The sequence below is a fragment of the Sorex araneus genome, chromosome 3 (genome assembly GCF_027595985.1).
Source record: "Sorex araneus isolate mSorAra2 chromosome 3, mSorAra2.pri, whole genome shotgun sequence".
Classification (NCBI taxonomy): Eukaryota; Metazoa; Chordata; class Mammalia; order Eulipotyphla; family Soricidae; genus Sorex; species Sorex araneus.
The window spans coordinates 73,687,314-73,700,215 of NC_073304.1; the positions used below are offsets into that span (position 1 = coordinate 73,687,314).

Consider the following 12,902-nt stretch of genomic DNA (forward strand, 5'->3'; position numbering starts at 1 on the left):
GTAAATAAATAAATAAATAATGGCAGTCTTTGGTAGAGAATAAAGGCTCAGTGCAGCAAACATAAAAGAACTGAGCTTAAGAGATTCCCTGAACATACTCTCCCCCTACACTCCACCCTCCTTAATGTCTCTCATTGCTTGAATCAGCTGCAAACCCAGAAATCAAGAACTGCATTAGAGCGTTCCCTAGAGTTCAGGGTCCCTGAAAACAGAGAACAGAGGAATGTGGCGAGGGCATCTAGAGGGACAGAGAGAAAGTACCCAGTTCAGTTTCCAATTTCCAATTTTATGGGAAAGGATTGTAAAGAAGACCTAAATTCTCAGGGTTGAGGGACAGGGATAAGGGAAAGACTTATTCTGGGATGAGTCTTTATAGGTCAAGGATCTGCTCGTTTCTCTCCAATCAAACAAGAAGCCCAGATCAGAAGCAATCACACATGTTTATTTCTGAGTGAAGATTTCAAGCGTTTTACTTTCCAGAGCAAATTTTTCTCTGTAACCCTCGACCCAAAAGACCCAAAAGACCCTGAGACTCCCAACGAAGATCCCCCATCTTCCCCTCAAGGACCATGGCTGCACCCTCTGGAGCATCCTGCATCACAGCTTAGGGGAGTAGCCAGCCACCGCAATGTTCTCCCCGGTGATGTAACTGGCATCAGAGGAGCACAGGAAGGACACGAGGCCCGCACAGTCCTCGGGCTCTCCAAACCTAAGGGGAAGAGAGAGGAGGTGAGGATGCAGCACTGAATTCTCACTTCAGGTCTTGCGGGCGGAGGGGAGTCTCACATTCCCCTACAGACCAATAACCCACAGGATTCCCATCAAACCCCATCCCAGGGAAAGGGAAAGGTGGGCTCCACAGAACCATGCCCACCCTCCACTCCCAGGACTGAGCTGTCCTCGGACTGAACCAGGGGGTTGGCCAGTAGTCTGGGAGGGAAAACAAAGGTCTGTCTCTTGTTGAAACAGAACTTTCTTCCCAAAGTAGGTCCACCTAGAGAACTCTCAAGCTCCACCTACCGTTGCAGGCCAAAGATTTCTTTAAACCCAGGCAACAAATGTGGCGTTTTTTCCTCCTGGGGAAAGATTTCAAGTAAATGTTAGGCAGAGTTCAAGTGATGTGGGTGGGGACAAAGCTATGGGGGTGGGGGGGTGAGGGACAGGGACCTTACGCAGACAAAACCTCAGTGAGGGAGGATGGCCCTGTTCAAATGACATTGTCAGGCACCCCTCAAAAGCCACAGACCCTGTTCATGCAGGAAGGAGGGAGGCTGCCATCCCAAAGGCCACAGGGCAGGGCCCAAGTCAAGTGGGTAGAGTGTTTGCCTTGTATGCAGCCCAGCCAAGTTCATTCCCCAGTATCCCACATGGTCCCTTGAGCCTACCAGGAGTGATCCCTGAACACAGAGCCAGGAGTAAGCCCTGGGTGTAGCACTATCCGCACCCCCACCCCCACATAAAAGCAAAAACACCAAAGCCCACCGGCAGAGCTTCTGAATAGTGTGCTGGCCTGGAATGTGAAGCCACATGGGTGGTCCAATTGTACCAGGCTCCAGGTGGGAGCATGGCCAGGGAAGGGGCAGTGGAGACCGAGGCACACGAGGGGGAGAAAGAAGCAGCAACTATTATGACCTTCACCACTTGAACAAAGTCCGTGTTGATGACTCCTGGCACCAGGCAGTTGACCCGGATGTTTTTAGGAGCCAGCTCCAACGCCAGAGACTTGGTGAGGCCCAACAGGGCTGTTTTGCTGGTGTTGTAGGCTCCCAGCTTCTGAAAAGCAAACACAGATAAAGACAATTGGAAACGGGACCTACCAGCCCAGGACTCTGGGCTCCAGATGAAGCAGATGCACTTAGATCTTGTTCCCAACTAAGTGTCCTTAGTAAGACCCATAACCTTTTTCAAGGAATAATGATTCAAGGTGGAGGAGCTTCTTTCAGTTTATAGAAACATCAAGAAGCCACTACTCTGCGTGTCTAAGCTTGACACTGAGAACGCCACACCATGCTTCTAGATACTCAGGACAGGGCACGAAGAAACCCACAGGCAGGCCTTGCTTTATCACAAACTGATGGTGCCCAGCTGAGTACACGGCTGATCGCTCTCAGATTTGGGGGATCGTAGGGCCCAGTGGATGACAGAATCCCACTGAGCCTGGTGCTGGCATTACCCAACCTAATGCCACATCTGTAATCCAGAGTAGTTCTACCCTGCAAGGTGGGGTCCCCCAAGAGTCCCTCACCCAGCCCCAGTATTGAATTTCACACTCACTGGCATGGGCAGGTACCCTACTATCGAGGAGACCAGGACCACAGAGCCGCCCCTACAAGAAGAAAGGCAGATGAGTCAAGTCAAGAAGTCTGTCCAGTGAAAACACTAGGTGAGGTGCAAGTGTAAAGAAATATTATTGTAAAATTTTTTACATAATATTAAATAATTGTAAAAATATCTGTCAAAAGAGATGTTGCAGATCCTTTTCTCTGACTTTGACCTAATGCTTAAACAGACATGCAGGATGGCTGCCCATTTGCTATATTTGAAAGAGTAAAACCGTGTATTGATGGAAAATAATAATAATAATAATAATAATAAAACATCAGAGGGGACTGGAGCGATAGCACAGCGGGTAGGGCGTTTGCCTTCCACACGGCTGACCCGGGTTCGATTCCCAGCATCCCATATGGTCCTCCAAGCACTGCCAGGAGTAATTCCTGAGTGCATGAGCCAGGAGTAAGCCCTGTGCATCGCCAGGTGTGACCCAAAAAGCAAAATAATAATAATAAAATAAAATAAAACATCAGAAAAGACAGAATATAGCCTAAGAGGAAACCAGCTAGAGATTCAGGATGAGGAGGTTGGGGAAACATGGAACTCCAGGAAGAAACTGGATATCTAGTTTCTAGATATGACCTTAAGGTTACTGACGGGGTCAGGAACACCTGTCGCCCAGGGGCATCTCCTGGCAGTGGCCTGAGGTTCCCAGGAGGCTCCCGAGAGCAGAGCGCCCCTCTCCCCACCACCCTGCCCGGACACAGAGGAGCCAGGCTGGGCAGGGGAAGGTGAGGTGGGGCAGCTGTCACCGTGCCCCTCACCCAAGGACCCCAGAACAGGGCAGAGCGAGGGAGCCAGGGCTGGACCTGGGACATTCAGGCCCCTGTTTGCCTGCAGCTGCCGCTCGGAAGGCGAAGTCTGTGATAGGGAGAGGAAAGCAGGGCCGCCACCAGCAGCCAATCTTCACCACAAGGCCACACGGGGCGGGGGGGGCCGGGGGGGCAAGGACACAGCCCGCCACGCCCCCGCCCCGCCCTCCTCCACTTCCGGGGCGTTCCGAGGGCTCCAAAAGATGATGCGCAGAGACCCCAGTGTCGGCTCCCTTCTCACCCCCTGTTCTCCATGTGGGGCAGCAGCCGGCTCAGCAGCAGGGCCGGGGCCTTCACGTTCACGTCCAGGATCTGGAATCAGAGCCATGGGGGAGGGGAGACAGGCAGTGGGTGTGGTGCCCATTCTCAGGCCACACCCCAGCTAAGCTCTGCCAGGAAGTGAAGTGGGTTGGCCCCCATGGGTGGCTGGTGTGAGGTGGAGAGGAGAGAGACGGTCACTTTCTCCTGATCCACCTCTGCCACTCCAGGACCCGTTGGGGGAGATTAGGACTGATAAAGTCTGCGATTGGCCACTGTGCAGAATGGACAAGAGCCCTGCCAGCTCCACCAGGGGACTGTCAAGTCACACCTGACGTCTGCTTGGTCTTCTCCGCACAGGAGTTGATCCCCACCACCCCAATCTCTCCGGGAAGCCGCGGACTCAGGCGGTAGCAAGGAACTGGTCTTTGCCGAAGAGGAAAGCCAGTCCGAGGCCTTCCCCGGTGTCTCCAGGTACATTATCCTACCTCACAAAAAAGAATTTCAGGAGTAAACAACAGTGAAGTGAAATGAGGTTTATTTTGAGGAAAGGGAAAGAGGAAGAGAAAAGTGGGAGTAACATGCTCAAGAGAGAACGCAGTCTTCTCCAAAGACAGAGAGAACCCCAGTACATATCTCAAGAGGGGAGATGTGGGTGCCACCTGTGCTCGGTCACGTGGGTAAAAGCAGCACATGGGCTTGGGCAGCATATGTGTGCGCTTCCTTTGTTCAAGCTTTTATAGGTTTTTCCAACCTGCCCCTACCTGGGGATTCTACCTCAGTAAAAGTCCATTGCTAGGGTGAGAGCCAAGGCAATAGAGTTGGGAATGATGCATGGGCTTCTTTAACATTTCGTTCCTGGCCTTTGTTCCTGCTGGAGCCTTTCTAAGAGGGAGTCCACCTTCTCTGGGTCTCTTGGCCACAGGTTGAGAGTCTTATCAGGCCTCAGGTCCAAGGTGAGTCCTGACGGCCTTAGGGCTAGGTGGTTTTCCCACTCCCTAGGAATTCCATTGCCATGGGGGCCCTTCCCTGTCTACCTGCCAGAGTGGCAGGTAGCAGTGCTCTGTAAGTCCCTGTGAGGGACAGAACCCTCCAAGAGAAGGAAGCTGCAAACCCTGTCCTGCTCAGACCAGGGGGTGTCACCAATAATCTGTGACTCAGGAAACCCTGTGTGGAGAGGCCCAGCAGCCTCACTGGGAATCAGAAAGCGGGAACAAGAAAGGAAGTGAGAGATGGGACCACATGAATCCTTGTCTGTCAAGAAACGGTTTTTTTTTTTTTTTTCATTTTTCTGGGAAACCCTGATTGTATCTTTGATGTCGGGAAGCTCTGAAACTGAGGACTGAGAGATGGAAGTGGGGCAGGGTCTTCAAGAGAGAGGGAAAGAGAGAAGCTGAGGAGTGGATGTTGCCCCAGTACGGCAGCCCCTCACACAAGGACAGGTGGACCAAGGCAGGATAGCAGGGGGAACCTCGGGTCATCAGGAGTGGGGCTGCAGGAGCAGGAGGATCTCTGGCAGGCCCCAGGGATTCCCAGAAGGAGGATCTCTTCTGAGTCGTGTCTGTGTGCCGGTGAGACAACTCTGGCACAGACCGACCAAAGGTCCCAAGGGCGTGCCAGTGACTCCAAACAAACCTCAGGACTCTTGTGTAGACAGAGTAGGAATCTCAGATCCCTGGAGCAGTGACAGCCCAGGGAAATTCGTGCAGAGGGGGCTGTTGGCACACTGCATAGGCCAGATGTTTGGTGCTGGCTGACAATGATGATACTTGGACCAGGTTAGTTTCATCCTGACCCACCAGAGTCAATATTGGCGTGTGTATGTGTGTGTGTGTGCGCGCGTGCACATGTGTGTATACAAAGAAAGGGCAACAGGAAGAGTGGCAACAAAAAAGGGCAACAGGCCTCACCTTGTCCCACACCTCTTCAGTGGCACCCAGAGTGCTCCCGACCAGGGGGTTGACTCCTGCCACACACACCAGGAAGTCCACGCCTCCATTGTGCTCCAGTGCCTGTGAAGGGAGTGACAGAGGACCTGAGGTGAAGGGATGGAGTAAAGAATGTCCAGAAACCTCTGATACTATCAAGGCAGGCTAGGGACATAAGGAACAAGTACCCAAACCCCTTTGGAAGGGCATCATAGACCTGTGGAGAGCAAATAAGTCTCTGTCATGAAAGGCTGAGGGATTCTCAACTACTCATTAGAAGTCTCTCATTTTTGTTCTAAAAAGAAGTCAGGCTGCTAGCCTGGCCCATCAGTGATGATTCTCATACACTTGCCACCTCTGTGTTTCTCCCTTCCCATTTCCATCAATTCATCATTCACCCTTCCCCTTTCTGGAGCTCTTCCTTCTTTGGCCTCATACATGCACAGCCCATTCTCTACAGCACGCATCCGCCCACCTCATGCTCCTCTGGATGTCACCTCACACTTCATCCACTCCAGGACTGTCCCACAAGTATAGAGCTTCATTCAGACCTCAACTCCCCTGAGTTCCACATCCACACTCCTGAGAAGCACAGGGGCTGACCTGCTCGAAGCACTTACGGTACACAAATCACTAGGAACCTTTACAAGTGCAATTCTGGCTAAGAGGTAGTAGAGAGATCTTAAGCATGGCTGACCCGGCTTTGACTCCTAGCCCCACATATGTTTCCCCAACCTTGGGGGTCAAACCCAAGAACTAGGAGTGATCCCTGGGCACAGAGACAGGTATAAGCCCTGAGCACAGCCAGTGTTGCACTCAAAACCATCAAAAAAGGGAAAGAAAGAGAAAGAAAGAAAGAAAGAAAGAAAGAAAGAAAGAAAGAAAGAAAGAAAGAAAGAAAGAAAGAAAGAAAGAAAGAAAGAAAGAAGGAAGGAAGGAAGGAAGGAAGGAAAGAAAGAAAGAAAGAAAGAAAGAAAGAAAGAAAGAAAGAAAGAAAGAAAGAAAGAAAGAAAGAAAGAAAGAAAGAAAGAAAGAAAGATAAAAGAAAGAGTGCAGAGGTTTCTAGATGAGAATCCTGATCATGAGCAGGTGGTCTGGAAGCCAGAGGCCGATGCAGGCCTGACCTGTGACACTGTGATTGATACAGACACTCAATTCTCACCGGAGCGGTTGAATGGGATTTGGTCTTTCTTTCTCTCTTTCTTTCTCTCTTTCTCTCTTTCTCTTTCTCTCTTTCTCTTTCTCTTTCTCTCCTCTCTCCCTTCCTTCCTTCCTTTCTTTCTTTCTTTCTTTCTTTCTTTCTTTCTTTCTTTCTTTCTTTCTTTCTTTCTTTCTTTCTTTCTTTCTTTCTTTCTTTCTTTTCTCTCCCAATGATCCAGGGGCTTCTTTAAAATTTCTTTCCTGACCTTTGCTCCTGCTGGAGCCTCCCTCCCTCCATCCCCCTCTCTCTCTCTTTCCCAACTCTCTCCTGCCAGGGTGGAATCTGCACATCCCCCTATCCCTCACCTTGGCCACCAGCTGCTCGCGGTCCTCGGCCTTCCCCACGTGGCACACGGTTCCCGTCACGCTCAGTCCCTCCCCCTGCAGCATGGCAACAGCACTGTCCACGTTCTGCTGCCTCCGACTGCTGATCACCACGTGGGCCCCATCTTGGGCCAGACGCCGGGCCACGGCCAGGCCGATCCTGTGGACAGAAAATGTTGTGATGATGGCTCCACCTGTCCCCATCCTCCCCCAAGCCCCTCATCATGACACAGTAGATGAGTCCCTAATGTGGCCCACAGGTTGCCCCAAGTCCTTCCAAGAGTAGAAGTGTTAGATGAATGTTACCATGTGAGGTCTTTGCAAAGGCACCCCATTTAATTCCAATAAGCTATAATCACATCGGTAAAATCTGATCTTATAGGTGAGAATATATTCGAAACAATTTTGTGAAATGGAGTGTTTCCAAAGAAATGTTCTAACAGGACAGTAATAAACAGGCTGGGTCTGAGTGCTAAATGGAAGAGAATATTCAGTTCTGTTTTTCCTTTATTTTTGCAGGAAGCCTCTGGTATCAATAATCACTTCCTCTAAGCCTAATAGCTTTTCTCTGACTTGCAGATGAAAGTCCATAACTTTCTCTGACTTACAGATGAAAGTCTATATCTCCTTATTCCCTTCAACTCCATCTCTGTAATATTTCCATGGGGCTGGTTATATTGCTGGAAGGAAGAGAGAGGAGCACAAAGGCAGAGTTCTCCTCTCTTAAATGAACCAGCTCTCTGGCAGAATGGAATGTTGGTTCTGTTCCCTGGTCATAAAGTCCTCACCTTAGGGGACCTCACAAAGATGTAAACATCAAAGGGAAATCTGCAACGATTTATTAGTTCAAAAGACAGAGGGGAAATCTGGAGATGGCATAGAACAGGAAAGGTGAAGTGAAAAGGAAGATGGTGTCTCTGAAGTGGGTAACCCCAGAAATTACCTCTGCTCCCACCTATGGCAAACTCTCAGCATAGATTATTGCTCATTAAGATAGTTGGGTGGAGCCAGATAGTGCAGAGGGTAGAGCATTGCCTTGCATGTGGCCAACCCACATTTGATCCTCAGCATCTCATATACCTCATATAACTCAAGTACCCCCAGGAGTAATTCCAGAATACAGAACCAGATGTAATCCCTGAGCATCGCCAGTTGTGGCCCAAAAACAAAACAATAGGACAGTTGGGTGGGTGTAAAATGACATTGGTTTGTTCTTTCTACCTTGCCACAGGGAGCTTAGGTTTATTGGGTTGCACCCAATCACAGTGTTCCTGAGACACTCCCATTTCTCTGTGTTTATTTATAACCTCTCTCTTTGTGCTCTGCTTTCCAAACGGTCAATCACCTTTATCTCCTAACCAGACCTTTTTAACTTGTAAATATTGCTTTCCTCTTCTCCTTAAGTCCTTTGTGTAGTTAATTCAGAGCAATTTCCTGTTTGTATAGATGCAGGAAGACAGTTAATGCTATGCTTTTTTAACCTGGGAGTTAATTGACTCCAAATGATATTCACTCCTGGGCATCTGTTCTCCCCACTTAAGCCTCAGTTGCCCTTACTTCCTAACACACCAAAAGCAGGGTCCAGACAAGGGACTGGATGGACCCAGTGCAAGTAGTGAGCTACCCTGGCACCGAAATGGATCAGGCCAAAGTGCCATAATATTTAACTATAATTTAAGAGCATGGTCATGGACAAATTCTGTCATGCTCCAAAAAGTAACTAGATTAGGACCCTGCTAGGGTTAGGAAAGACTAATCTGGCCTGAGCACTATAGTCTGAGATCTATAGTGAGATGTCCCCAGGTGAGCCACCCTACAAAGCTTAATGTATCTCTTACTGTGTCCATACAAAATACGTAATATTAAAAAATAGAATTAAGATGTTAATTAAGTTATTGGACTAAGGAAAGGAGAAAAACCCCTAGGTGGTATTTTTGCCCTTGAGCCTGATCTCCTGGCTACAGTGGTTGCTGACCTGGGTGTGGTTGCTACAATCAAGGTTGGGAGTTGGAGAGAGACAAGAGACCAGGGCTGCGTGTTGGAGCAGAGAGAGACTAGCAAGGGGAACAGGAGGAGATGGGAATGAGAGGCTTAGTGAGATTGGAACAGGCACGTGGGGAGAATGGAATAAACGGCAACTGGTTGTAGGATATCATTGGTTTGTCCTTCTGGAGCGATAGCACAGCAGGTAGGGCATTTGCCTTGCACGCAGCCTATCCAGGTTCGATTCCCAGCATCCCATATGGTCCCCTGAGCACCACCAGGGGTAATTCCTGAGTGCAAAGTCAGGAGTAACCCCTGTGCATCGCCAGGTGTGACGCAAAAAATAAAAAAAATAAAAAGGCAACTGATCAACCAGCCTGGCCCTCATTTCCTCCTTCATCCACCCATGGCATCAGCTGTCCCGGGTGGGGAAGTGGTGCGAGACCACCAAATGCAGGCGGCAAGAGTCACAGAACTCATAGTCATCTGGTGATTACATAGGTCTGGGGGGCAGCGTGAGGGGGTAAGGGGGTGGGGGGAGTAGTAGAGTTGGAAGGACAGAAGATGAAACATGACCATAGTAGAGGTTCTTTTAGAAAAACTCTGAGTTGTCTTGAGATGTTGCCCCAGTGCTGTCAGGTGTGGGAAGGAAGGTTGCCAAAAACACTGGCTCTGCAAGAGAAAGAAAGAGGCCAGACCAGGGCCCTGGGCCACTGAAGAGTGGGGAGAATTTCCCAATGATGAGTTAAATGAAAACTGAGAGTTCTCCAGTTGTGAGTGGCAGGGACTACATGTCTCTGATGAGCTCAGAAGCAGCGGGTTTTTTCCAATCTTGGCACTCAGATCCAATGACTTCAGAAGAAGCCCTGAGATTTGGAGTTAAAAGTAGAGACGAGTTGTGTAGTAAGGAGGGGGTGTCACAGAGAGGTGTGTGAGTGGGGTGAGACTGCAGATCCTGCTCTGGGCGGTGATGTTCACCTCTCCTAGTCTGGCTCCTGCTGGGGCACTTCCATCACTCACCCTTTTGTGGACCCAGTGATCACGGCCACTTTCTGGCTCAGGTTCCTGCTAGCTCTGTTGCTGCTCATTCTTATGGAGAGGAAGACCAAGGAGCAATGAAGGTCCCTGAAGACTTCTGGCACTGCCCTGAGCACAGCAGTTACTGGCTGGATTCCTTCTTTGTGGACCCAAAGCTGGGGAAGAACCTGGAAAGACAGTCATGTGGTGGAATGCATTAGTTCAGTGTCTCCACACATCTGCCATGGGAGCTTCCCCTGAAGGCTCCCGTCCATGTCCCCCTACCTCCCAACTTTGAAGGGAAGTAGCACTGCCCATGCCCTTCCCCATCACAGTGACCCACACTGTCACAGCAGAAGCAGTCAGTCATCGTGCTTGGCCTCTGTGCATGCCCAAGTGACTATCTTGTCTCTGTACCCCAAACAAGGAAGGGAACTATATTCTTCTTCAAGGTTCTACATGTAACAATTCTCTCTCAGAAAAAATAGCTCCGGACTTAACTATCAACTTCCTCCAGACTGCGGCAACCTCTTGATGTTCTTGTCACCTCCCCACCTTGCTGCCACCTCCTTATTCCTCAGCTCTCTACTTCAGTCAACAGCATTGGCCCCTCATCAGAGATTCTAAACCTATCCATCTTTCTGACACGCAGGTAGCTTTCTTTCTAACTAAATGATGCTTATTCAACTGCAGATACGGCTCGACCTCTCCTTTCTGGGATCTCTCTACCTTAACGGACTTACGGCATTCAGGAACTCTCTGCCCTGTTTGTAAACTCTTCAGTACATCTAAAACTGTTCCTAAATGAAAAGCATTTTTGCAGTGGCTAACTGTACATACACTCGTGGACTTTGAAAGATTGCCTCTAAGAATTTAAAGGTAGAAAGAACATCAGTACTCACTAGGAAGTCGTGAAGAGTAAAATCTGTTATTAAATTTTCACAACATTAAATTTGCTATGCCTTTAGAGATTTTGAAAATTAGGCTGTATGTATATGTGTGTGTATATACATATACAAATTTATTGCTGGGTAACACTGGCTGTGTTCAGGGCTTATTCCTGGCTCTGCTCAAGGATCACTGCTGGTGGAGCTTGGGTGACTGACCACACTGGATGCCTGGGATTGAAACCGCAAGACAGGAGCCCTACTCACTGCACTATCGCTCAGGCTAATGTTCGTAAGTGTTCTGAAATGACGTGTCCCAATTTCACTGTGGAAGCCTCTAGACACACTTTGGAGACAGCAGGGCACAAGTACAAGTTCAGGTGTGGCCCTGTTACCCTCTCAGGCCTGCCCTGCAGGAGCCTGGGTCTCTGACAGTAGGGATAGCAGCCAAAGGATGCCTCTGCCCATGGCTGCTACTGTTTTGCAGACCCGCTGGACTCTTTGTCTCTCTGAATACTGAAGGGTGGTCTCGGTCCTAACATTACTTGCTACCACAATAGGGAAAAGGACGCAACCTGATATTGTTGGTTTAAAAGGAACAAGGAGGGCTGGAGTGATAGCACAGTGGGTAGGGCGTTTGCCTTGCATGCAGCCGGCCCGGGTTCCGTTCCCAGCATCCCATATGGTTCCCTGAGCACCGCCAGGGTGATTCCTGAGTGCATGAGCCAGGAGTGACCCCTGTGCATCGCTGGGTGTGACCCAAAAAAAAGCAAAAACAAAAACAAAACAACCCTATAAAAGGAACAAGGATCCCCGCCCCATTGCTGATAGAAATTTCAATCTCCCCATCAATACTCTCTGTTCATAGTCTGATCCTCTTGGAGGTGGCCAGTCTGACCACTGACCTTTAGCTACCTTGAAAGTCATCCTTGAGGGGCTGGAGCAATAGCACAGTGAGTAGGGCATTTGCCTTGCACACGGCCGACCCGGGTTTGATCTCCAGCATCCATCCCATATGGTCCCCTGAACACCGCCAGGACTCAGTAATTCCTGAGTGCAGAGCCAGGAAAAACTCCTGTGCATCACCGGGTGTGACCCAAAAAGCAAAAAAAAAAAAGAAGAAGAAGAAGAAGTCATCCTAAAGCTTCACAGAGCTGGAGCTGTGTTAGGAAGAGGTGTGCAGCTCCCAGAAGACCCAGCTCCTCCATTCTCTACAACCTTCAGAGGACCCAGAAAGACCCCTGCAAGAAAAAGATCTGCTTACCTGGGATCCTGGACTTCAGCACTCTTTGTTCTCTGGGTCCGGAACAGAGTGTGGCACTCAGCAGTTTGGAGTGTGACTGATTCCAGGCCATGCTGGGCTATATAAGTGTTCCTTCCACTTCCTCTTGTCTCTCATGGCACATCCCTCAAGCTCAGCTGATCCCTGACCACCCAGTCCCAAGCCCTTTGTTGAGTCATGAAACATCTCATCAAAATGTGGTATCCTTGAGCTCACCCACACACACCCCTCCAAGGCATTATTGTCCTACTGCCAAAGCTGTCTCAGTAAGTTCCTTGTAACCACAGGCCCATGGAGTGCAAAGAGGCAATGAAGGAAGAATCCCCAGGAAGCATACAGCCAGAGGGCATGGGGTGATGAGTGCCTTTAGAGGGAAAGTTTGAGAAGGAGGGTAGACAGTGGACAGTGCTTGGGCCAGACTCTGTGTGTGTGTGTGTGTGCCTGTGTGTGTACATGTGTGCACATGGCCTGACACTTCAGTGCCATCCATATTTTTTGTTAAATAATATTAAGAGCATCTATATTGAAAAGAAGTCAAACTCTCACTATTTGTGAACACAGTACTATACCTAGAAAACCCTAAAGACTCTGTAGAAAAGTTTCTAGAAACAATAGGCTTATACAATAAAGTGACAGGGTACAAAATCATTGTACATAAATGCACGGTTTTTCTAAAAGTGAATGGAATTGAAGGGAGAGAATTTTTTTTTAACTTTTTGGGTCACACCTGGCAATGCACAGGGGTCACTCCTGGCTCATGCACTCAGGAATTACTCCTGGCAGTGCTCGGGGGACCATATGGAATGCTGGGATTCGAACCCGGGTCGGCCGCGTGCAAGGCAAACGCCCTACCTGCTGTGCTATCACTCCAGCCCCAAAG

General features: G+C 49.3%; 1 protein-coding gene across 1 annotated transcript in view; it reads right to left on the reverse strand.

Annotated features, from left to right (window-relative positions):
* Nucleotides 1–597: 597 nt before the first annotated feature.
* The window catches only part of LOC101545487 (dehydrogenase/reductase SDR family member 2, mitochondrial-like), a 31,367-nt gene continuing 19,062 nt past the window's right edge, over nucleotides 598–12,902 (reverse strand). Inside the window, exons 2-9 of the mRNA XM_055132715.1 lie at nucleotides 9,857–10,041; nucleotides 6,836–7,013; nucleotides 5,312–5,413; nucleotides 3,385–3,455; nucleotides 2,275–2,326; nucleotides 1,639–1,773; nucleotides 1,021–1,076; nucleotides 598–709 (exon numbers count right to left, since the gene is read on the reverse strand). Of these exons, the coding sequence (XP_054988690.1) occupies nucleotides 598–709; nucleotides 1,021–1,076; nucleotides 1,639–1,773; nucleotides 2,275–2,326; nucleotides 3,385–3,455; nucleotides 5,312–5,413; nucleotides 6,836–7,013; nucleotides 9,857–9,924 (774 nt within the window). The 5' untranslated portion in view covers nucleotides 9,925–10,041. The remainder of the gene's footprint in view (nucleotides 710–1,020; nucleotides 1,077–1,638; nucleotides 1,774–2,274; nucleotides 2,327–3,384; nucleotides 3,456–5,311; nucleotides 5,414–6,835; nucleotides 7,014–9,856; nucleotides 10,042–12,902) is intronic.